Here is a 26,700-nt window from a genome sequence, read left to right on the forward strand (position 1 = left end):
GCACATGCTTCGAGTACACGTCCTGGTAATCCATCTGGCCCCTTGGCTTTGTGAATGTTGACCTGTTTAAAGTTCTTGCCCACATCGGCTACCGAGAGCGTTACCACACGGTCATCCAGAACAGCTGGTGCTCTCGTGCATGGGCTACTGGGTTTCCCTTTTGTAGTCCGTAATAGTTTTCAAGCCCTGCCACATCCAACGAGCGGTCAGAGGCGGTGTAGTAGGATTGAATCTTAATCCTGTATTGATGCTTTGCTTGTTTGATGGATCATCTGAGGACATATCGGGATTTCTTATATGCGTCCGGATTAGATTCCCGCTCACTGAAAACGGCAGCTCTAGCCTTTAGCTCGATGCGGATCTCAGGATATAAAATTTACTTGGAAAAACCTGAAAATAATGGCAATAGGAAAAATGAAAATTCTAACTCATGATCTACATCCTTTCAGTGGCCCATAAAATATATAAAATACTGAGGATGCTTAATAATAAGTGACAACAAATAACAAATATATAACGATAACTTTATCCAGTAACTCAACGATATGAAAGCACATCTATGTAACGGCTGTCCTCGCTGACAGAAGGAGAGGACCAAAACGCAGAGTGGTTAGTGTTCGTTATTTACTGAAAGTCAACAAAACACTTCAAAATACAAAACAACCAACAAACGTGACAAAACCGAAAACAGTCCTGTGTGGCACAAAACCTGACACAGGAACAAACACCCACAAAACACACGTGAAACCCAGGCTGCCTAAGTATGATTCTCAATCAGGGACAACGATTGACAGCTGCCTCTGATTGAGAATCATACCCGGCCGAACACAAACATCCCAACATAGAAAATCACACATAGACAAACCCACCCAACTCACGCCCTGACCAACTAAATAAATACAAGACAAAAGAAAACAGGTCAGGAACGTGACAATCTAATTCAATGGAAAAATGTTCCGCCAAACTTTACAGGTAGGATAAGCCTCTTCAGAATGGCATGGCTCCTAAAGTTTGTATACTTATTATCGGTAATACCAATTACCCCACCGAAGACATTGCTTAATTAACTATACTCAGTCATAACAGATTTTATATGGGAAAATACAACTCATAGAATAAAAAGGAACGTGTTACACCTTCCTGAGTCGGGGGGTGGTTTTAACCTTCCTGAGTCTGAGGGTGGTTTTAACCTTCCTGAGTCGGAGGGGGGGTTTTAACCTTCCTGAGTCTGAGGGGGGGTTTTAACCTTCCTGAGTCTGAGGGGGGGTTTTAACCTTCCTGAGTCTGAGGGGGGGTTTTAACCTTCCTGAGTCTGAGGGGGGGTTTTAACCTTCCTGAGTCCGAGGGGGGTTTTAACCTTCCTGAGTCTGAGGGGGGTTTTAACCTTCCTGAGTCCGAGGGGGGTTTTAACCTTCCTGAGTCCGAGGGGGGTTTTAACCTTCCTGAGTCCGAGGGGGGTTTTTAACCTTCCTGAGTCCGAGGGGGTTTTTAACCTTCCTGAGTCTGAGGGGGTTTTTAACCTTCCTGAGTCTGAGGGGGGTTTTAACCTTCCTGAGTCTGAGGGGGGTTTTAACCTTCCTGAGTCTGAGGTGGGTTTTAACCTTCCTGAGTCTGAGGGGGGGTTTTAACCTTCCTGAGTCTGAGGGGGGGTTTTAACCTTCCTGAGTCTGAGGGGGGGTTTTAACCTTCCTGAGTCTGAGGGGGGGTTTTAACCTTCCTGAGTCTGAGGGGGGGTTTTAACCTTCCTGAGTCTGAGGGGGGGTTTTAACCTTCCTGAGTCTGAGGGGGGGTTTTAACCTTCCTGAGTCCGAGGGGGGTTTTAACCTTCCTGAGTCCGAGGGGGGTTTTAACCTTCCTGAGTCCGAGGGGGGTTTTAACCTTCCTGAGTCCGAGGGGGGTTTTAACCTTCCTGAGTCCGAGGGGGGTTTTTAACCTTCCTGAGTCCGAGGGGGTTTTTAACCTTCCTGAGTCTGAGGGGGGTTTTAACCTTCCTGAGTCTGAGGGGGGTTTTAACCTTCCTGAGTCTGAGGGGGGTTTTAACCTTCCTGAGTCTGAGGTGGGTTTTAACCTTCCTGAGTCTGAGGGGGGTTTTAACCTTCCCGAGTCTGAGGGGGGTTTTAACCTTCCCGAGTCTGAGGGGGGTTTTAACCTTCCCGAGTCTGAGGGGGGTTTTAACCTTCCTGAGTCTGAGGGGGGTTTTAACCTTCCTGAGTCTGAGGGGGGTTTTAACCTTCCCGAGTCTGAGGGGGGTTTTAACCTTCCCGAGTCTGAGGGGGGTTTTAACCTTCCCGAGTCTGAGGGGGGTTTTAACCTTCCCGAGTCTGAGGGGGGTTTTAACCTTCCCGAGTCTGAGGGGGGTTTTAACCTTCCCGAGTCTGAGGGGGGTTTTAACCTTCCCGAGTCTGAGGGGGGTTTTAACCTTCCCGAGTCTGAGGGGGGTTTTAACCTTCCCGAGTCTGAGGGGGGTTTTAACCTTCCCGAGTCTGAGGGGGGTTTTAACCTTCCCGAGTCTGAGGGGGGTTTTAACCTTCCCGAGTCTGAGGGGGGTTTTAACCTTCCCGAGTCTGAGGGGGGTTTTAACCTTCCCGAGTCTGAGGGGGGTTTTAACCTTCCCGAGTCTGAGGGGGGTTTTAACCTTCCCGAGTCTGAGGGGGGTTTTAACCTTCCCGAGTCTGAGGGGGGTTTTAACCTTCCCGAGTCCGAGGGGGGTTTAATAGCTGTTCTATGTTCTCTCCCAGGACTCTGATGTGTTCTACGTGCCAACCAGTGGTCTATCAGGAGAGAACCTGACCACTAAGAGTTCTGCTCTGGCGCTAACATCCTGGTACTCTGGACCCTGTCTGCTGGAACAGATCGGTACACACACACACACACACACACACACACACACACACACACTTATTCAAGTCCACAAAGCTTTAGAAAATAACATGTGACAACTCAACAATGTTAACATTAAAACATCCGTTGTGTACATGGCTGTTGGACAAGTATATTTAACGAAGAACGAATGATCTCCAGGAGCTCAGAGAGAGAGCAGAGTAGCTGAGACATATTGACTGTTTTATTTAGCCTCCGCTCTCTTCTGTAATGATCTGAAAGTGTGTGTGTGTCTAAGTATTGTTATGACTGTGACAATTGTAAAAATGGTAATCATTGTGATGTTGCTATGGTATTAGTCAGCATGGTAACAGAGTATAACTCAGTGATATCAGTCAACAGTCTAATTTGAAGATAACATCTCACTATTTTTCTCATGTTCTTTTTCTATCTCTCTCTCTCCCTCCATATCTATTCTCTCTGCTCTCTCTCTCCCTCCATATCTATTATCTCTGCTCTCTCTCTCCCTCCATATCTATTCTCTCTGCTCTCTCTCTCCCTCCATATCTATTCTCTCTGCTCTCTCTCTCCCTCCATATCTATTCTCTCTGTCCACCTCCTCTCTCTTCCTCCTCCTCTCCCTCCATAGATTATTTCAAACCACCCCAGAGGTCGATAGAAAAGCCCTTCCGACTGTGTGTCTCGGACGTCTTCAAAGGTGAGATCACACTCTATGGTTCTAGATCAGGGTTCTGTGTGTTCTAACCCAGTTATGTGTGGGTCTACAGAGATACATTACATAGATATAGATACATTACATAGATACAGATACATTACATAGATACAGATACATTACATAGATACATTACATAGATACAGATACATTACATAGATACAGATACATTACATAGATACAGATACATAGATACAGATACATTACATAGATATAGATACATTACATAGATACAGATACATTACATAGATACAGATACATTACATAGATACATTACATAGATACAGATACATTACATAGATACAGATACATTACATAGATACATTACATAGATACATTACAGAGATACAGATACATTACATAGATACATTACATAGATATAGATACATTACATAGATACATTACATAGATACATTACATAGATACAGATACATTACATAGATACAGATACATTACATAGATACATTACAGAGATACAGATACATTACATAGATACATTACATAGATACATTACATAGATACAGATACATTACATAGATACAGATACATTACATAGATACATTACATAGATACATTACATAGATATAGATACATTACATAGATACATTACAGAGATATAGATACATTACATAGATACATTACATAGATACATTACATAGATACATTACATAGATACATTACAGAGATACAGATACATTACATAGATACATTACAGAGATATAGATACATTACATAGATACATTACATAGATACATTACATAGATACATTACAGAGATACAGATACATTACATAGATACATTACATAGATACATTACAGAGATACATTACATAGATATAGATACATTACATAGATACATTACATAGATATAGATACATTACATAGATACATTACAGAGATATAGATACATTACATAGATACATTACATAGATATAGATACATTACATAGATACATTACATAGATATAGATACATTACATAGATACATTACATAGATACAGATACATTACAGAGATATAGATACATTACATAGATACATTACATAGATAGATACATTACATAGATACATTACATAGATACAGATACATTACATAGATATAGATACATTACATAGATACAGATACATTACATAGATATAGATACATTACATAGATACATTACATAGATACATTACATAGATACAGATACATTACATAGATACAGATACATTACATAGATACATTACATAGATATAGATACATTACATAGATACATTACATAGATACATTACAGAGATACATTACATAGATACATTACATAGATATAGATACATTACATAGATACATTACACAGATACATTACATAGATATAGATACATTACATAGATACATTACATAGATACATTACATAGATACAGATACATTACATAGATACATTACATAGATATAGATACATTACATAGATACATTACAGAGATACATTACATAGATACAGATACATTACATAGATACATTACATAGATACAGATACATTACATAGATACAGATACATTACATAGATATAGATACATTACATAGATACATTACATAGATACAGATACATTACATAGATACATTACATAGATACATTACATAGATACATTACATAGATACATTACATAGATACATTACATAGATATAGATACATTACATAGATACATTACATAGATATAGATACATTACATAGATACATTACATAGATATAGATACATTACATAGATACATTACATAGATATAGATACATTACATAGATACATTACATAGATACATTACATAGATACATTACAGAGATACATTACATAGATATAGATACATTACATAGATACAGATACATTACATAGATACAGATACATTACATAGATACATTACAGAGATACATTACATAGATATAGATACATTACATAGATACATTACATAGATACATTACAGAGATACATTACATAGATATAGATACATTACATAGATACATTACATAGATATAGATACATGATACAGATACATTACATAGATACATTACAGAGATACATTACATAGATATAGATACATTACATAGATACATTACATAGATATAGATACATTACATAGATACATTACATAGATACATTACATAGATATAGATACATTACAGAGATACATTACATAGATATAGATACATTACATAGATACAGATACATTACATAGATACAGATACATTACATAGATACATTACAGAGATACATTACATAGATATAGATACATTACATAGATACATTACAGAGATACATTACATAGATATAGATACATTACATAGATACATTACATAGATACATTACATAGATATAGATACATTACATAGATACATTACATAGATACATTACATAGATATAGATACATTACATAGATACATTACATAGATACATTACAGAGATACATTACATAGATATAGATACATTACATAGATACATTACATAGATACATTACAGAGATACATTACATAGATACAGATACATTACAGAGATACATTACATAGATACAGATACATTACATAGATACATTACATAGATACATTACATAGATATAGATACATTACATAGATACATTACATAGATACATTACATAGATACAGATACATTACAGAGATACTAGCCTTGTGCTGAACAAGGGATTCCCTAAAATGGGAGGCCTGGGGAAGTTCCATTGCAGAAATCCCCTAAAGAGGGTGGGAACCAGTTGTAAATCTGTGACGTCTCGCATCACGTCAAACCAATGAAATGCCTTGCTTGGTCAGAGCTCCAACGTTGCTCACCATATTAGTGCCGTAGGAGCTAGTGTGTGTGAGGACTAAAAATGTTCACTAAACAACCACTGTTGACAAAACAATTTTTATACTTTTATTATTAAAATACTGGTTTTCAGCATTTCTCTGCTATTTAGATTTGAGCTAAAGCTGCAGTAAGACAGGAGAAATGTTCTACAATGTTGGCCGAATCAATATTTTTTAATTTAGACGTTTCTAACGTGATATTTGGCTGTAAAGGCCAGCATGAGGGACAATAAGTAGCTAGCCACAATGAGGTTCGTTTTGAGAAAAGTCAGCTAACCTTGTGGTTCATTGCTAACCTTGTGGTTCATTGCTAACCTTGTGGTTCGTTGCTAACCTTGTGGTTCGTTGCTAACCTTGTGGTTCATTGCTAACCTTGTGGTTCGTTGCTAACCTTGTGGTTCATTGCTAACCTTGTGGTTCATTGCTAACCTTGTGGTTCGTTGCTAACCTTGTGGTTCGTTGCTAACCTTGTGGTTCGTTGCTAACCTTGTGGTTCATTGCTAACCTTGTGATTATAAAGCCAAAAGTTTTTGTTTATAAAAAAACCTGCATATTATTGATCTAAAAGGTCGCTAGCTCATTCATAGACGGTACGTGGTTGCTATGGGAACACCTGCAATCATTTTGTTAGAGACATTGCTAAAAAAAAAAAAATGCAACATAAGTAATATTTACTAAATAATATATGGAGCCTGTAATGCAGACTAATTATCCTCTCCTTAAATTACAAGGGTTGGATTTGTACTAAACCATTTTTAAATGTCATTCTTTAAAAGGCATGTATGTACAACATGCCTCATATACATTGTCTGCAGGTATCATTTTAAATTGAGAACATACAGGGCCTTCAGAAAGTATTCGTACCCCCGTGACTTATTCCACATTTTGTTGTTACAGCCGGAATTAGAAAATGAATGGCATTGATTTTTCTCTCAACCATTTACACACAAAACCCCATAATGACAATAATGACAGTGAAAATTTACAAATAAAAAATAAAATCTATTGAAAATGAAATACAAAAATATCTAATTTACATTTGAGTCATTTAGCAGATGTCTTATCCAGAGAGACTTACAGGAGCAATTAGGGTGAAGTGCCTTGCTCAAGGGTACATCGACATGTTACCCAGTTGGCCGAGGTATTTTTTAAATGTATATTTTATTTTTTAAATGTAACATTTATTTAACCTTTATTTAACTAGGCAAGTCAGTTAAGAACAAATTCTTACTTACAATGACGGCCTACCGGGGAACGGTGGGTTAACTGCCTTGTTCAGGGGCAGAACGACAGATTTTTTTCCTCGTCAGCTCAGGGATTCGATCCAGCGGCCTTTCGGGTTACTAGTCCAACGCTCTAACCACTAGGCTACCCTGCCGTCTATCTATACTGAACTAAAATATAAAATAAAACAATACAAAAATATAAACGCAACATGCAACAATTTCAAAGATTTTACTGAGTTACAGTTCATAAAAGGAAATCAGTCAATTTAAATAATTTCATTAGGCCCTAATCTATGGATTTTAGATGGCTGAGCAGGGGCAGAGCCATGGATGGGCCTGGGAGGGCATAGGCCCACCTACTTGGGAGCCAGGCCCAGCCAATCAGAATTAATTTTCCCCACAAAAGAGCCCCCCCTCAGACGATCCCGCAGGTGAAGAAGCCGGATGTGGAGGTCCTGGGCTGGCGTGGTTACACGTGGTCTGCAGTTGTGAGGCTGGTTGGACGTACTGCCAAATTCTCTAAAATGATATTGGAGGCGGCTTATGGTAGAGAACTGAACATTAAATTCTCTGGCAACAGCTCTGGTGGACATTCCTGCAGTCATCATGCCAATTGCACGCTCACGCAACTTGAGACCTCTGTGGCATTGTGTTGTGTGACAAAACTGCACATTTTCGAGTGGCCTTTTATTGTCCCCAGCTCAAGGTGCACCTGTGTAATGATTATACTGTTTAATCAGCTTCTTGATATGTCACACCTGTCAGGTGGATGGATTATCTTGGCAAAGGAGAAATACTCACTGACATGGATGTAAACACATTTGAACACAACATTGGAGAGAAATAAGCTTTTTGTGCTCGATCAGCTGTTGATATTCTTTTTAAAGATCAGGGTTCTGTTCTAACCCTGTTCTCTGTGGTTCTAGATCAGGGTTCTGTGTTCTAACCCTGTTCTCTGGTTCTAGATCAGGGCTCTGTGTTCTAGCCCTGTTCTCTGTGGTTCTAGATCAGGGTTCTGTGTTCTAGCCCTGTTCTCTGGTTCTAGATCAGGGTTCTGTGTTCTAACCCTGTTCTCTGGTTCTAGATCAGGGTTCTGTGTTCTAGCCCTGTTCTCGGTGGTTCTAGATCAGGGTTCTGTGTTCTAGCCCTGTTCTCTGTGGTTCTAGATCAGGGTTCTGTGTTCTAACCCTGTTCTCTGGTTCTAGATCAGGGCTCAGGGTTCTGTGTAACAGGGAAGATCGAGGCGGGCTACATTCAGACAGGAGACAGAGTACTGGCCATGCCCCCCAATGAGACATGCACTGTTAAAGGTACTGTCTGTCTCTCTGTGTGTCTGTCTCTCTGTGTATCTCTCTCTGTGTGTCTGTCTCTCTGTGTGTCTGTCTCTCTGTGTGTCTGTCTCTCTGTGTGTCTGTCTCTCTGTGTCTGTGTGTCTCTGTGTCTGTGTGTCTCTGTGTCTCTGTGTCTGTGTGTCTCTGTGTCTGTGTGTCTGTCTGTGTGTGTTTCTCAATGTCTGAGCACAATAATACACCAGTGCCACCTTGTGGACATACAACACATTATCACTCTGTCTCTCTCTCTGCCTCTCTCTGTCTGTCTGTCTGTCTCTCATCTCTCTCGCTCTGTGTGTCTCTCTTTCTCTGTGTGTCTCTCTCGCTCCCTGTCTCTCTCTGTCTCTCTCTGTCTGTGTCTCTGTGTCGCTCTCTCTCCTCCCTCTGTATCTCTCTCTCTGTCTCTCCTCCCTCTCCCTCTGTCTCTCTCCTCCCTCTCTCCGTCTCCCTATCTGTCTGTCTCTCTCTCCCTCTCTCCGTCTCCCTATCTGTCTGTCTCTGTATTGTCTCTGTGTAGGTATCACTCTCCACGATGAGCCTCTGGACTGGGCAGCAGCAGGAGATCATGTTAGTCTGACTGTCACTGGCATGGACATCATCAAGATCAAGTTAGTATAGAACATAACCCCTAACCTCTAACCCTAACCTCTAACCCTGCCCCACTGGACATCATCAAGATCAAGTTAGTATAGAACCTAAACCCTAACCTCTGACCTCTAACCCTGCCCCACTGGTCATCATCAAGATCAAGTTAGTATAGAACCTAACCTCTGACCTCTAACCCTGCCCCACTGGTCCTCATCAAGATCAAGTTAGTATAGAACCTAAACCCTAACCTCTGACCTCTAACCTCTAACCTCTAACCCTGCCCCACTGGACATCATCAAGATCAAGTTAGTATAGAACCTAAACCCTAACCTCTGACCTCTAACCCTGCCCCACTGGTCATCATCAAGATCAAGTTAGTATAGAACCTAACCTCTGACCTCTAACCCTGCCCCACTGGTCCTCATCAAGATCAAGTTAGTATAGAACCTAAACCCTAACCTCTGACCTCTAACCTCTAACCCTGCCCCACTGGTCATCATCAAGATCAAGTTAGTATAGAACCTAAACCCTAACCTCTGACCTCTAACCTCTAACCCTGCCCCACTGGACATCATCAAGATCAAGTTAGTATAGAACCTAAACCCTAACCTCTGACCTCTAACCCTGCCCCACTGGTCATCATCAAGATCAAGTTAGTATAGAACCTAACCTCTGACCTCTAACCCTGCCCCACTGGTCATCATCAAGATCAAGTTAGTATAGAACCTAAACCCTAACCTCTGACCTCTAACCTCTAACCCTGCCCCACTGGTCATCATCAGAACAAGTGAATGTGTAATTCTTCACTGTGTGTTTGTATCCCTGTAATGTTTGGTCTGTGTGGCTGTAATGAACTCTACGAGGTGTTGAAAGCGTTCCACAGGGCCGTGGGACAGAGATGAACACACCTTCTTCAACATACAGTATCGGTCTACAGTTTGGACACCATCTCATTCAAGAGTTTTTATTTTTACTATTTTCTACATTGTAGAATAATAGTGAAGACATCAACACACACACTTCTGCCCTCAGGGCATGGACTCCATGTGGACTCCATGTGGACTCCATGTTGACTCCATGTGGACTCCATATTGACTCCATATTGACTCCATGTTGACTCCATGTTGACTCCATGTGGACTCCATGTGGACTCCATGTTGACTCCGTGTTGATTCCATGTTGACTCCATGTTGACTCCGTGTTGACTCCATATTGACTCCGTGTGGACTCCGTGTTGATTCCGTGTTGACTCCGTGTTGACTCCGTGTTGACTCCATGTGGACTCCGTGTGGACTCCGTGTTGATTCCGTGTTGACTCCGTGTTGACTCCGTGTTGACTCCATATTGACTCCGTGTGGACTCCGTGTTGATTCCGTGTGGACTCCGTGTGGACTCCGTGTGGACTCCGTGTTGACTCCGTGTGGACTCCGCGTTGATTCCGTGTGGACTCCGTGTTGACTCCGTGTTGACTCCAGGTGGACTCCGTGTGGACTCCTTGTTGATTCCGTGTTGACTCTGTGTTGACTCCGTGTGGACTCCGTGTTGATTCCGTGTTGACTCCGTGTTGACTCCGTGTTGACTCTGTGTTGACTCTGTGTTGACTCTGTGTTGACTCTGTGTTGACTCCGTGTTGACTCTGTGTTGACTCTGTGTGGACTCTGTGTGGACTCCATGTTGACTCCGTGTTGACTCTGTGTTGATTCCGTGTGGACTCTGTGTGGATTCCGTGTGGACTCCGTGTTGATTCCGTGTGGACTCCGTGTTGACTCCATGTGGACTCCGTGTGGACTCCGTGTTGACTCCGTGTTGACTCCGTGTGGACTCCGTGTGGACTCCGTGTTGATTCCGTGTGGACTCCGTGTGGACTCCATGTTGACTCCGTGTTGACTCCATATTGACTCCAATGCTTCCCACAGTTGTGTCATGTTGGCTGGATGTCCTTTGGGTGGTGGACCATTTTATATACACGGGTAACTGTTGAGTGTGGGAAAACCCAGCAGCATTGCAGTTCTTGACACAAACCGGTGCGCCTGGCACCTACTACCAGACCCCGTTCAAAGAAACTTAAATATTTTGTCTTGCCCATTCTCCCTCTGAATGACACACATACACAATCAATATCTCAATTGTCTCAAGGCTTAAAAATCCTCCTTTCACCACGTCTCCTCCCCTTCATCTACACTGATTTGAAGTGGATTTAACAAGTGACATCAATAAGGGATCATAGCTTTCACCTGGATTCACCTGGTCAGTCTATGTCATGGAAAGAGCAGGTGTTCATAATGTTTTGTCCACTCAGTGTCTATAATCTCTCCTCCAGTGTGGGCTGTGTGTTCTGTGATATTAAGGAGCCAATCAGAGCGTGTTCCCGCTTCAGGGCCAGAGTCCTGCTCTTCAACATAGAGGTCCCCATCACACAGGGCTTCCCCGTGAGTACACACACAAACAATCTGTGTTCCGTGGGTGGTTCTACGTCTGTTTGTTCTGAGTAGCTCTAAGAATATTGTATGTGTGGTTCTGAGTGTTTGGTTCTAAGTGTGTGAAGTGTGTGGTTCTAAGTGTTTGGTTCTAAGTGTGTGTGGTTCTAAGTGTGTGAGGTGTGTGGTTCTAAGTTTGTGATTCTAAGTGTGTGAGGTGTGTGGTTCTAAGTGTGTGGTTCTAAGTGTGTGGTTCTAAGTGTGTGAGGTGTGTGGTTCTGAGTGTGTGGTTCTGAGTGTATGAAGTGTGTGGTTCTAAGTGTGTGACGTGTGGTTCTAAGTGTGTGGTTCTGAGTGTGTGGTTCTGTGTGTAGGTTGTGTTGCACTACCAGACGATCAGTGAACCTGCCACCATCAGGAAGCTGGTCAGCGTTCTGCACAAGAGCAGCGGGGAGGTGCTCAAGAAGAAACCAAAGTGAGTATCAAGGTGAAGTCTTCATAGATGATGAAGCTGCTGAGGGACCATAACGGAAGAGAAGTTTTAGCCTCGCTCATCGCACGGTTTTGTTGTTGAGGAAGTCGGCCCGATATCGCTACGTCTGATTCAGGATCGAGGATACTCTCCCGAATTATGTATTCAGTGTTGTGAAGCATTGCATTAACATTGTGTTCTGGTTGGGTTGTAACGGGAACATGTATTCGTACCGAACTGTTCGACACAGGGACCTCGGGTCCTCACTGTGGAACCTGAATGAATACTTGAATAGATATTTATAAAGTGAAAAGACTATGCCTACAGCCGAATCTGCATCTGAGCTGAGAACCTTTCAGACTCTCTTCTGTTAAAGACAACTAGAGCCTACGCACACGTTATCGAGATTCTAATCTTAATTGGTACATTTCAAACTGTCCTTTTGTGAGGTACAGGCGGGAACGAGTTCTGTACGAATGGTGGGGTTCGATAAACCAGAATCGGAGGATCCGTCGTTAAAATCTCTAGTTCGGGGAACATGTTGGGTTCACAGTAGAGATGGACAAGAGGGGTGGATAAGACGTCTAACAGTATGTCGTCGCCACGCCTACGCAGCTGCCAACACCTCATCACCCCAGTATATCGGGTCAAGACGGAAACACATAGAAACAACACAACGTCTGCCCTTTGCATTCAAGCTGCCCCTTGGCAGCTGATTCTGACCGGGTCAAATAAGGTACAAGACCGATAGATAGGTAGGCTTTGTTTATATTTTTTACTGATCCAGAACGCCGCAGCCCGTCTGGTGTTCAACTTTCCCAAGTTCTCTCACGTCACCCCGCTCCTCCGCTCTCTCCACTGGCTTCCAGTTGAAGCTCGCATCCGCTACAAGACCATGGTGCTTGCCTACGGAGCTGTGAGGGGAACGGCACCTCCGTACCTTCAGGCTCTGATCAGGCCCTACACCCAAACAAGGGCACTGCGTTCATCCACCTCTGGCCTGCTCGCCTCCCTACCTCTGAGGAAGTACAGTTCCCGCTCAGCCCAGTCAAAACTGTTCGCTGCTCTGGCACCCCAATGGTGGAACAAACTCCCTCACGACGCCAGGTCAGCGGAGTCAATCACCACCTTCCGGAGACACCTGAAACCCCACCTCTTTAAGGAATACCTAGGATAGGATAAAGTAATCCTTCTAACCCCCCCCCCCCCTTAAAAGAGTTAGATGCACTATTGTAAAGTGGTTGTTCCACTGGATATCATAAGGTGAATGCACCAATTTGTAAGTCGCTCTGGATAAGAGCGTCTGCTAAATGACTTAAATGTAAATGTAAATGTACTGTCTTGTTTATAGCCGCGGGTATGCTCCCATTCTCAGTGGGTTGAGAATAGTTTAGGTTTCAGAGCACCTCGTCAAGTTTCTGGAGCCACGTTGCGAACCCATTTCAGTAAACAGGAAGCACCGGATCAGTGCATTCAGGAAGTATTCAGAGCCTTTCCCTCTTTCCACATTTTGTCGAACAACAGCCGTATTCTAAAATGGGTTAAATCATTTTTTCCCCCTCATCATTTTACACACAACGCCTCGTAATGATTAAGCGAAAACAGGTTTTTACAAAAATCAGAAGCTTATTTACATCAGTATTCAGACCCTTTTCTATGAGACACAAAATTGAGCTCAGGTGCATCCTGTTTCCATTGATCATCCTTGAGATGTTTCTACAACTTAATTGAAGTCCACCTGTGGTAAGAAGAGAACCTTCCAGAAGGAAAACCATCTCTGCAGCACTCCACCAATCAGGCCTTTATGGTAGAGTGACAGGACGGAAGCCACTCCTCAGTAAAAGGCACATGACAGCCTGCTTGGAGTTTGCCAAAAGGCACCTAAAGGACTCTCAGACCATGAGAAACATGATTCTCTGGTTTGATGAAACCAACATTGAACACTTTGGCCTGAATGCCAAGCGTCACGTCTTGAGGATACCTGGCACCATCCGTACGGTGAAGCATGGTGGTGGCAGCATCATGATGTAGGGATGTTTTTCAGAGGCAGGGACTGGGAGACTAGTCAGGATCGAGGCAAAGATGAACAGAGCAAAGTACAGAGAGCCTTGATGAAAACCTGCTCCAGAGCGCTCAGGACCTCAGAGTGGAGTGAAGGTTCACCTTCCAAAAGGACAATGACCCTAAGCACACAGCCAAGACAACGCAGGAGTGGCTTCGGGACAAATCTCTGAATGCCCTTGAGTGGCCCAGCCAGAGCCCAGACTTGAACCCGATCAAACATCTCTGTAGAGACCTGAAAAAAGCTCTGCAGCGACGCTCCCCATCCAACCTGACAGAGCTTGAGAGGATCTGCAGAGAAGAATGGGAGAAACTCCCCAAATACAGGTGTGCCAAGCTTGTAGTGTCATACCCAAGAAGACTCGATGCTGTAATCGCTGCCAAAGGTGCTTCAACAAAGTACTGAGTAAAGGGTCTGAATACTTATGTAAATGTGATATTTCAGTAGTTTTTTTATGTAAATGTATAAAAACCTGTTTTTGTTTTGTCATTATGAGGTTTGTGTGTAGATTAATGAAGAAAAAATGTATTTAGTCCATTTCAGAATAAGGCTGTACCGTAAAACAATTTGTAAAAAAGTCAAGGGGTCTGAATAGTTTCTGAATGCACTGTATGCCAAAGCCGAGGTATTCAATGAGTTAGCCACCCGGTGTTGAGTTAGCCACCCGGTGTTGAGTTAGCCACCCTGTGTTGAGTTAGCCACCCTGTGTTGAGTTAGCCACCCGGTGTTGAGTTAGCCACCCGGTGTTGAGTTAGCCACCCTGTGTTGAGTTAGCCACCCTGTGTTGAGTTAGCCACCCGGTGTTGAGTTAGCCACCCTGTGTTGAGTTAGCCACCCTGTGTTGAGTTAGCCACCCTGTGTTGAGTTAGCCACCCTGTGTTGAGTTAGCCACCCTGTGTTGAGTTAGCCACCCGGTGTTGAGTTAGCCACCCGGTGTTGAGTTAGCCACCCTGTGTTGAGTTAGCCACCCTGTGTTGAGTTAGCCACCCTGTGTTGCCCTTACTGGGCCTTCAGAAAGTCTTCACACCCCTTGACTTCTTCTACATTCTGTTGTGTTACAGCCTGAATTTAAAATGGATTAAATGTAGATGTTTTTTGTCACTGGCCTCTATACACAATACCCCCATCATGTCCAAGTGGAATTATGTTTTTCCAAATTAATTTAAATGAAAAGCTGAAATGTCTTGAGTCAATAAGTATTCAATCCCTTTGTTATGTCAACCCTAAATAAGTTCAGGATCTAAAAATGTGCTTAACAAGTCACATAATAAGTTGCATGGACTCAATAACAGTGTTTAACATGATTTTTTTGTAATGACTACCTCATCGCTGTACCCCACACATACAATTATCTGTAAGGTCCTTCAGTTGAACAGTGCCTTTAAAACACAGATTCAACCTCAAAGAAGAGGGAGGTTTTCCAATGCCTCACAAAGCAGGGCACCTATTGGTGAAAGAGTGAAAAGAAGGAAGCCTGTACAGAATAAAAAATATTCCAAAACATGCATCCTGTTTGCAACAAGGAACTAAATTAATACTGCAAAAAATGTGGCAAAGCAATTCACTTTTTGTCCTGAATACAAAGTATGTTTGGGACAAATTCAATACAACATATTACTGAGTACAACTCTTCATAGTTTCAAGCATAGTGATGGCTGCATCATGTTATGGGTATGTGTGTGATTGTTAAGGACGGGAGTTTTTCACGATAAAAAAATTAACAAAATGGTGCTAAGCACTGGCAAAATCCTAGAGGATAACCTGGTTCAGTCGGCTTTCCACCAGACACTGGGAGATAAATTCACCTTTCAGCAGGACAATAACCTAAAACACAATGTCAAATCTACACTGGAGTTGCTTACCAAGAAGACAGTGAATGTTCCTGAGTGGCCGAGTTACAGTTTTGACTTAAATCTACTTGAAAATCTATGGCAAGACCTGAACATGATTGTCTAGCAATGATCAACAACCAATTTGACAAGAAGCTTGAAGAATTTTGAAAAGAATAATGGGCCTAGTTAAATAAAGGTAAAAAATAAATAAATTATGTTTGTTGCACAATCCAGGTGTGTAAAGCTCTTAGACTCACAGCTGTAATCACTACCAAAGGTGCTTCTACGAAGTGTTGGCTCAGGAGTGTGAATACTTATGTAAATTAGATATTTCTGGTTTTAATTTCCAATAAATTAGCAAACATTTCTAAAAACATGTTTTCACTTTGTCATTATGGGGTATTGTGATGTCATTATGGGGTATTGTGATGTCATTATGGGGTATTGTGATGTCATTATGGGGTATTGTGATGTCATTATGGGGTATTGTGATGTCATTATGGGGTATTGTGATGTCATTATGGGGTATTGTGTGTAGATGGGTGAGAATATATATATTTTTAATCACATTTTTTAATTTAGGCTGTAGCACAACAACATGTGGAATAAGTCACGGGGTATGAATACTCTCTGAAGGCACTGTACATATTCTAGCCATAACTACTGTCTATACTGTCTATACACACCATCCTGTATAACTACAGCTGTACACACCGTTTCTACTCATATACTGTCAGTACTTATCAGTGACAGCCCATCACATTACCCCGAATTGGGAGACGTACCGACACGCCCCCTTTTATGAGAGTCACAAGTGTTCATCTGACACTGAAGGAGGCAGTTTGTAATCAAGTGGGGATTTACCAAATACGACTGGGGAAAAATCTAGTGGGTAATTACTAGTGGGGAAACTTGTGCTCCCACCTCTTCTACATGGTGACCTCTGTCACCTACTGAGGAAACGGCCTCTATAACAGCAGTTTAAAAAAAAAACATTTATAAAAACGCAATCCTTTTTTCTTTTCTTTTTTACTCTGTCATTTGTTTTACGATCGCCGTACTTTTAGTTTACGGTTGACATCAGTCAATCTGCGTTTCTCGAAAGAGTTCAATTCACATGAATGCCTCCGACTGGTATTTACGACTTTGCAACTGGTAAATTCTAACCTCCCACATGGTTACAAACGCAGCATCAGAGTGGAAACCCAACTTAACAATCCTGTCACAACAGACAATGCCAGGAACATTGTGAATGGCATTTAATTTCCCCAAAGTACCAAAAGCCGAACCGCGACCCCCCCCCCAAAAAAAAACCGCAATACGTACCGAATCATGGGTTTGGTGAACCGTTCCACCCTCTAGTGTTGGGAAAAGAATCTGAATGTTGTATACATGTTTGTTTAACGTTGTGTAGGTGTCTGGGTAAGGGTATGAACGCGATGGTGGAGATCCAGACGCAGAGACCCGTGGCGTTGGAGCTCTATAAGGACTTCAAAGAGCTGGGACGCTTCATGCTGAGATACGTAGGGTCAACCATCGCTGCCGGCGTCGTCACCGAGGTAACCGGGCTCCGGCCTTGTCCTCTTGCTACCTGAGGAAAATACATCTACATTGTAGTGTTCCCTTTATATTGAGCAGTGTATATCTACACCCCAAACGGCACCCTATTCCCTATATAGGGTCAGAGACCAATGGGCCCTGGTCTATAGTAGTACCACTATATAGGGCTCTGGTCTATAGTAGTACCACTATATAGGGAATAGGGCCCTGGTCTATAGTAGTACCACTATATAGGGAATAGGGCCCTGGTCTATAGTAGTACCACTATATAGGGAATAGGGCCCTGGTCTATAGTAGTGTACTATATAGGGAATAGGGCCCTGGTCTATAGTAGTGCACTATATAGGGAATAGGGCTCTGGTCTATAGTAGTACCACTATATAGGGAATAGGGCTCTGGTCTATAGTAGTGCACTATATAGGGAATAGGGCCCTGGTCTATAGTAGTGCACTATATAGGGAATAGGGCTCTGGTCTATAGTAGTGTACTATATAGGGAATAGGGTTCTGGTCTAAAGTAGTGTACTATATAGGGAATAGGGCCCTGGTCTATAGTAGTGTACTATATAGGGAATAGGGCTCTGGTCTATAGTAGTGTACTATATAGGGAATAGGGCTCTGGTCTATAGTAGTACCACTATATAGGGAATAGGGCTCTGGTCTATAGTAGTGCACTATATAGGGAATAGGGCCCTGGTCTATAGTAGTGCACTATATAGGGAATAGGGCCCTGGTCTATAGTAGTGCACTATATAGGGAATAGGGCCCTGGTCTATAGTAGTGCACTATATAGGGAATAGGGCCCTGGTCTATAGTAGTGCACTATATAGGGCTCTGGTCTATAGTAGTGCCACTATATAGGGCTCTGGTCTATAGTAGTGCACTATATAGGGAATAGGGCTCTGGTCTATAGTAGTGCCACTATATAGGGCTCTGGTCTATAGTAGTACCACTATATAGGGAATAGGGCTCTGGTCTATAGTAGTGCACTATATAGGGAATAGGGCTCTGGTCTATAGTAGTGTACTATATAGGGAATAGGGCCCTGGTCTATAGTAGTGTACTATATAGGGAATAGGGCTCTGGTCTATAGTAGTACCACTATATAGGGAATAGGGCTCTGGTCTATAGTAGTGCACTATGTAGGTAATAGGGCCCTGGTCTATAGTAGTGCACTATATAGGGAATAGGGCTCTGGTCTATAGTAGTGCACTATATAGGGAATAGGGCTCTGGTCTATAGTAGTGCACTATATAGGTAATAGGGCCCTGGTCTATAGTAGTGCACTACATAGGGAATAGGGCTCTGGTCTAAAGTAGTGCACTATATAGGGCTCTGGTCTATAGTAGTGCACTATATAGGGCTCTGGTCTATAGTAGTGTACTATATAGGGAATAGGGCTCTGGTCTATAGTAGTGCACTATATAGGGAATAGGGCCCTGGTCTATAGTAGTGCACTATATAGGGAATAGGGCTCTGGTCTATAGTAGTACACTATATAGGGCTCTGGTCTATAGTAGTGCACTATATAGGGAATAGGGCTCTGGTCTATAGTAGTGCACTATATAGGGAATAGGGCTCTGGTCTATAGTAGTACACTATATAGGGAATAGGGCTCTGGTCTATAGTAGTGTACTATATAGGGAATAGGGCTCTGGTCTATAGTAGTGCACTATATAGGGAATAGGGCTCTGGTCTATAGTAGTACACTATATAGGGAATAGGGCTCTGGTCTATAGTAGTGTACTATATAGGGAATAGGGCTCTGGTCTATAGTAGTGCACTATATAGGGAATAGGGCTCTGGTCTATAGTAGTGCACTATATAGGGAATAGGGCTCTGGTCTATAGTAGTGCACTATGTAGGTAATAGGGCCCTGGTCTATAGTAGTGCACTATATAGGGAATAGGGCTCTGGTCTATAGTAGTGCACTATATAGGGAATAGGGCTCTGGTCTATAGTAGTGTACTATATAGGTAATAGGGCCCTGGTCTATAGTAGTGCACTATATAGGGAATAGGGCCCTGGTCTATAGTAGTGCACTATATAGGGCCCTGGTCTATAGTAGTGCACTATATAGGGAATAGGGCCCTGGTCTATAGTAGTGCACTATATAGGGAATAGGGCCCTGGTCTATAGTAGTGTACTATATAGGTAATAGGGCCCTGGTCTATAGTAGTGCACTATATAGGGAATAGGGCCCTGGTCTATAGTAGTGCACTATATAGGGCCCTGGTCTATAGTAGTGCACTATATAGGGAATAGGGCTCTGGTCTATAGTAGTGCACTATATAGGGCCCTGGTCTATAGTAGTGCACTATATAGGGAATAGGGCTCTGGTCTATAGTAGTGCACTATATAGGGAATCGGGCTCTGGTCTATAGTAGTGTACTATATAGGGAATAGGGTTCTGGTCTATAGTAGTGTACTATATAGGGAATAGGGCCCTGGTCTATAGTAGTGCACTATATAGGGAATAGGGCCCTGGTCTATAGTAGTGCACTATATAGGTAATAGGGCCCTGGTCTATAGTAGTGCACTATATAGGGAATAGGGCCCTGGTCTATAGTAGTGCACTATATAGGGAATAGGGCTCTGGTCTAAAGTAGTGCACTATATAGGGCCCTGGTCTATAGTAGTGTACTATATAGGTAATAGGGCCCTGGTCTATAGTAGTGTACTATATAGGTAATAGGGCCCTGGTCTATAGTAGTGTACTATATAGGTAATAGGGCCCTGGTCTATAGTAGTGCACTATATAGGGAATAGGGCTCTGGTCTATAGTAGTGCACTATATAGGGAATAGAGCCCTGGTCTATAGTAGTGCACTATATAGGTAATAGGGCCCTGGTCTATAGTAGTGCACTATATAGGGAATAGGGCCCTGGTCTATAGTAGTACCACTATATAGGGAATAGGGCCCTGGTCTATAGTAGTGCACTATATAGGGAATAGGGCCCTGGTCAATAGTAGTACCACTATATAGGGAATAGGGCCCCATTTGGGATACTGCCCCTAATGTTCTATCTGAGCAGACCTGTCGGAGTTACAGGCAGTTCATCTGTCTGTTGTGAAGGATTTGGTTTCCATAAACTTTAGAGTTGAATGTTTTAACCTCATCTTGGTTTATTTTCTCTGCAGATCAAAGACTGACGATCAGATCTGATCCAGCTCGATCAAGTCAAGAACCCAGAGACCGCATGACAGACGGCTAGCTGCAGACTGACAGAGACAGACAGACAAAGTGCAATTCCTTCAAGAGATTGACAGAAGTGTCATTCACAGACTGAGTGTTCACATCCATCCCTCTATCTATCCATCCCTCCAGGGCAGAAGCTACCGTACAAGATGAAGTAAACGATGAACCAATAAATGGTCCAATCCAGCTGTTTTTATCTCGATATCAAATCATTTCTGGGTAACAATTAAGTATCTTACTGTGATTTGTTTTGCAATTAAAATGGGCAAAAAGAAACAAAAAAATTTGCTTCATAGCAAATAGTAATTTCTCAAGTAAGAACTGTCTGGAGGTTGTGAGAGTGGGAAGGGGAAAACTGAAAAAATAGCTGTTATTGGCAGAGAGGTTTGGAACTAATTTACCCAAAACTCCGTCCTACCAAAACGGTCAGAATTTTCAGGCAGCTTTTTCAAACTGCTCTTTTCACAGTGTTATTCCAACCTCATGGTATATAAATACGGTATATATTAAACACAGGAAAATCATGTTTTTGACTGCATTGGGCCTAGGACTGTGGCGGTCATGAAATGTTGTCAGCCGGTGATTGTCAAGCAAATAACTGGTTGATCTCACGGTAATTGACCGTTAATTAACAAAAACACAGTTAGCATCTCCTGGCTTCCACACAGACTACAAGCCACTGATGAAGACCTCTGGAACATCTACATGTTAAAAAGTCTAATAAATCCACGTGATACAGCCTACGCCTTCACAATAAATACATTATTTATTTTAGACAGGTCTAAAGAAACATGATATGAAGAAAATGTAGTCTATTTCAGAAGAACAGAAGAGAATACTCTGAGTTGTCCTTATGTTAGGTCCTGATCTGTCTATGCCAGATTGCTGTGGGCTACACTAGTTCATTTAGCATTATTTAATATTATTTTATATTTTGAAGAATGATGAGACTGAATGAAGTAAGGCTGCATGATGAGACTCTAATGATGATTTGAAAAAAGTCCCATGAAAGGTATGAGCTCTGCTTTGTTTTTTTGCGCAGGCTGTACACACTTCATCAGTCTCTCATTCACAATTTGACAAGCGCTTGATAATGCCTCGAATTTCCCGACGGCATCCCCTTTGTGTGGCCGTAATGCCTCCTAAATAATACATGTATTTTGCGACCGGTGGTCGTTGTGCCCTTGGGCTGAATATAATAATTATAATTCCCTTCTCCCGGCTGCCGTGCTCTCACTCACATTGTTCTCTCAGATATCTCAATTCTTATTAGCCAACGCCCGTCACGATGATTGTTTAGGGTCGTTGTCCTGTTGGAAGGTGAACCTTAGCCTCAGTCTGCACTTCGCTCCACAACGCGTTCATCTTTCCCTTGATCCTTTCCCTCCCAGTCCCTGCCGCTGAAAAACATCCCTCACCTTCACCTCCCTCATCTTCTCCCTCACCTTCACCATCTCCCTCTCCTTCACCCTCACCTTCACCATCTCCCTTTCCTTCACCTCCCTCAACATCTCCCTCACCTTCACCTCCCTCATTTTCTCCCTCTCCTTCACCTCCCTCATCTTCTCCCTCACCTTCACCTCCCTCACCTTCATCTCCCTCACCATCTCCCTCACCTTCCTCATCTCCATCATCAGATCCACAGACTGACTGACAGGTGTTTTAAGAGCATTTGTTTATAAACATAATGTAGTTATTGATGTCATGGTATTTTCCCTTATTGAAAGTGTCCTACATTTTTAATTAGCCCCCCCCCCCCCCCCTAGAACGGACCTATGTACGCTCTGACCTATGTACGCTCGCCAACATGATAAAAGCCCCATCGTCCACATGATAAAAGCCCCATCGTCCACATGATAAAAGCCCCATCGTCAACATGATAAAAGCCCCATCGTCAACATGATAAAAGCCCCGTCGCCCACATGATAAAAGCCCCGTCGTCAACATGATAAAAGCCCCATCGTCAACATGATAAAAGCCCCGTCGTCAACATGATAAAAGCCCCATCGTCAACATGATAAAAGCCCCGTCGCCCACATGACAAAAGCCCCGTCGCCAACATGATAAAAGCCCCATCGTCCACATGATAAAAGCCCCATCGCCCACATGATAAAAGCCCCATCGCCCACATGATAAAAGCCCCATCGTCAACATGATAAAAGCCCCATCGTCAACATGATAAAAGCCCCATCGTCAACATGATAAAAGCCCCAAAGTCAACATGATAAAAGCCCCATCGTCAACATGATAAAAGCCCCATCGTCAACATGATAAAAGCCCCATCGTCAACATGATAAAAGCCCCATCGTCAACATGATAAAAGCCCCATCGCCAACATGATAAAAGCCCCATCGTCAACATGATAAAAGCCCCATCGCCCACATGATAAAAGCCCCGTCGCCCACATGATAAAAGCCCCGTCGCCCACATGATAAAAGCCCCGTCGCCAACATGATAAAAGCCCCGTCGCCCACATGATAAAAGCCCCATCGCCCACATGATAAAAGCCTCATCGCCCACATGATAAAAGCCCCATCGCCCACATGACAAAAGCCCCATCGTCAACATGATAAAAGCCCCGTCGTCAACATGATAAAAGCCCCGTCGCCAACATGATAAAAGCCCCGTCGCCAACATGATAAAAGCCCCGTCGCCAACATGATAAAAGCCCCGTCGCCCACATGATAAAAGCCCCGTCGCCAACATGATAAAAGCCCCGTCGCCAACATGATAAAAGCCCCATCGCCCACATGATAAAAGCCCCGTCGCCCACATGATAAAAGCCCCGTCGCCAACATGATAAAAGCCCCGTCGCCAACATGATAAAAGCCCCGTCGCCAACATGATAAAAGCCCCGTCGCCAACATGATAAAAGCCCCGTCGTCAACATGATAAAGCCCCGTCGCCCACATGATAAAGCCCCGTCGCCCACATGATAAAAGCCGAGTCGTCAACATGATAAAGTCCATATGGGGCAACGTCCTAGACAATAGGGTGGAGGGGGTAGTTGACCAAGGGGTCCCTCCAGGGAGTATTACAGGCTCCTCATCAGTCACATCAGGGACTCAGCCATCTTCGAGGGTCCGGAAGGAACAAAACAGCTGTCCCTTGATGTCCATGGTAAATGCCTGTCCTTTAATGTCCATGGTACAGGACAGTAGCTCTCCAGGAACAGGGTTGGAGAGCCCTGGTGTACACCTACAGGACAGTAGCTCTCCAGGAACAGGGTTGGAGAGCCCTGGTGTAAACCTACAGGACAGTAGCTCTCCAGGAACAGGGTTGGAGAGCCCTGGTGTACACCTACAGGACAGTAGCTCTCCAGGAACAGGGTTGGAGAGCCCTGGTGTAAACCTACAGGACAGTAGCTCTCCAGGAACAGGGATGGAGAGCCCTGGTGTAAACCTACAGGACAGTATCTCTCCAGGAACAGGGTTGGAGAACCCTGGTGTAAACCTACAGGACAGTAGCTCTCCAGGAACAGGGTTGGAGAGCCCTGGTGTAAACCTACAGGACAGTAGCTCTCCAGGAACAGGGTTGGAGAGCCCTGGTGTAAACCTACAGGACAGTAGGCTCTCCAGGAACAGGGTTGGAGAGCCCTGGTGTACACATACAGGACAGTATCTCTCCAGGAACAGGGTTGGAGAGCCCTGGTGTAAACCTACAGGAACAGGGTTGGAGAGCCCTGGTGTAAACCTACAGGACAGTATCTCTCCAGGAACAGGGTTGGAGAACCCTGGTGTAAACTTACAGGACAGTAGCTCTCCAGGAACAGGGTTGGAGAGCCCTGGTGTAAACCTACAGGACAGTAGCTCTCCAGGAACAGGGTTGGAGAGCCCTGGTGTAAACCTACAGGACAGTAGGCTCTCCAGGAACAGGGTTGGAGAGCCCTGGTGTAAACCTACAGGACAGTAGGCTCTCCAGGAACAGGGTTGGAGAGCCCTGGTGTAAACCTACAGGAACAGGGTTGGAGAGCCCTGGTGTAAACCTACAGGACAGTATCTCTCCAGGAACAGGGTTGGAGAACCCTGGTGTAAACCTACAGGACAGTAGCTCTCCAGGAACAGGGTTGGAGAGCCCTGGTGTAAACCTACAGGACAGTAGCTCTCCAGGAACAGGGTTGGAGAGCCCTGGTGTAAACCTACAGGACAGTAGCTCTCCAGGAACAGGGTTGGAGAGCCCTGGTGTAAACCTACAAGACAGTAGGCTCTCCAGGAACAGGGTTGGAGAGCCCTGGTGTAAACCTACAAGACAGTAGGCTCTCCAGGAACAGGGTTGGAGAGCCCTGGTGTAAACCTACAAGACAGTAGGCTCTCCAGGAACAGGGTTGGAGAGCCCTGGTGTAAACCTACAAGACAGTAGGCTCTCCAGGAACAGGGTTGGAGAGCCCTGGTGTAAACCTACAGGACAGTAGGCTCTCCAGGAACAGGGTTGGAGAGCCCTGGTGTACACATACAGGACAGTATCTCTCCAGGAACAGGGTTGGAGAGCCCTGGTGTAAACCTACAGGAACAGGGTTGGAGAGCCCTGGTGTAAACCTACAGGACAGTATCTCTCCAGGAACAGGGTTGGAGAACCCTGGTGTAAACTTGCAGGACAGTAGCTCTCCAGGAACAGGGTTGGAGAGCCCTGGTGTAAACCTACAGGACAGTAGCTCTCCAGGAACAGGGTTGGAGAGCCCTGGTGTAAACCTACAGGACAGTAGGCTCTCCAGGAACAGGGTTGGAGAGCCCTGGTGTAAACCTACAGGACAGTAGGCTCTCCAGGAACAGGGTTGGAGAGCCCTGGTGTAAACCTACAGGAACAGGGTTGGAGAGCCCTGGTGTAAACCTACAGGACAGTATCTCTCCAGGAACAGGGTTGGAGAACCCTGGTGTAAACCTACAGGACAGTAGCTCTCCAGGAACAGGGTTGGAGAGCCCTGGTGTAAACCTACAGGACAGTAGCTCTCCAGGAACAGGGTTGGAGAGCCCTGGTGTAAACCTACAGGACAGTAGCTCTCCAGGAACAGGGTTGGAGAGCCCTGGTGTAAACCTACAAGACAGTAGGCTCTCCAGGAACAGGGTTGGAGAGCCCTGGTGTAAACCTACAAGACAGTAGGCTCTCCAGGAACAGGGTTGGAGAGCCCTGGTGTAAACCTACAAGACAGTAGGCTCTCCAGGAACAGGGTTGGAGAGCCCTGGTGTAAACCTACAAGACAGTAGGCTCTCCAGGAACAGGGTTGGAGAGCCCTGCACTAAGTCCATCTTCCATCACGTTATTTGAGCTGTCACAATGTGTCAACAACGTTCTGTTACTAACTGTAACAGGCTGCATGTTATTCACAATGATATAACATTTATATTTATAGATATAACAGGAGCCGAACCAGCACTCCAATAGAATCCCTATCTTGTTTTTTTTTTACGTTGAGGAGCGGACAATTTATAAAAGTCACAATTGTTTTATCGGCCATTCAGAATGTTCTGTTGTCCTTCCACGGCATGGACGCTCTGAAGGATCTAATCTAGTGTTTGCGTTAGGCCTCTCCACGGTCGCGTTGTACAGAGTGGAAGAGAAATATTCTGTCAGCAGATGGCGATGTTGTGCTAAAATACACTAGAGCTCAACCACAGGCCGTATATCTTAAAAGGTACCTGACTCTCT

The 26,700-nt window shown here is 43.7% G+C and overlaps 1 protein-coding gene and 1 long non-coding RNA gene across 10 annotated transcripts in view; one reads left to right on the forward strand and one right to left on the reverse strand.

Annotated features, from left to right (window-relative positions):
- Positions 1-21,243, forward strand: part of LOC139555927 (HBS1-like protein) — an 86,032-nt gene extending 64,789 nt beyond the window's left edge. For all 9 annotated transcript variants that reach the window (XM_071369312.1, XM_071369313.1, XM_071369310.1 and 6 more), the window contains 8 exons: positions 2,739-2,856; positions 3,470-3,538; positions 8,803-8,907; positions 9,446-9,536; positions 11,837-11,945; positions 12,308-12,408; positions 17,714-17,858; positions 21,000-21,243. In XM_071369312.1, coding sequence (XP_071225413.1) covers positions 2,739-2,856; positions 3,470-3,538; positions 8,803-8,907; positions 9,446-9,536; positions 11,837-11,945; positions 12,308-12,408; positions 17,714-17,858; positions 21,000-21,011 — 750 coding nt within the window. In that variant the 3' untranslated portion in view covers positions 21,012-21,243. The remainder of the gene's footprint in view (positions 1-2,738; positions 2,857-3,469; positions 3,539-8,802; positions 8,908-9,445; positions 9,537-11,836; positions 11,946-12,307; positions 12,409-17,713; positions 17,859-20,999) is intronic.
- On the reverse strand, positions 9,771-10,282 carry LOC139555928 (uncharacterized). The gene is made up of 3 exons (XR_011671041.1): positions 10,187-10,282; positions 9,908-10,132; positions 9,771-9,853 (listed from the first exon to the last, which is right to left on the reverse strand). It is a non-coding gene; the product is annotated as an uncharacterized lncRNA (long non-coding RNA).
- Positions 21,244-26,700: the final 5,457 nt, after the last annotated feature.

The sequence above is a fragment of the Salvelinus alpinus genome, chromosome 27 (assembly GCF_045679555.1).
Source record: "Salvelinus alpinus chromosome 27, SLU_Salpinus.1, whole genome shotgun sequence".
Classification (NCBI taxonomy): domain Eukaryota; kingdom Metazoa; phylum Chordata; class Actinopteri; order Salmoniformes; family Salmonidae; genus Salvelinus; species Salvelinus alpinus.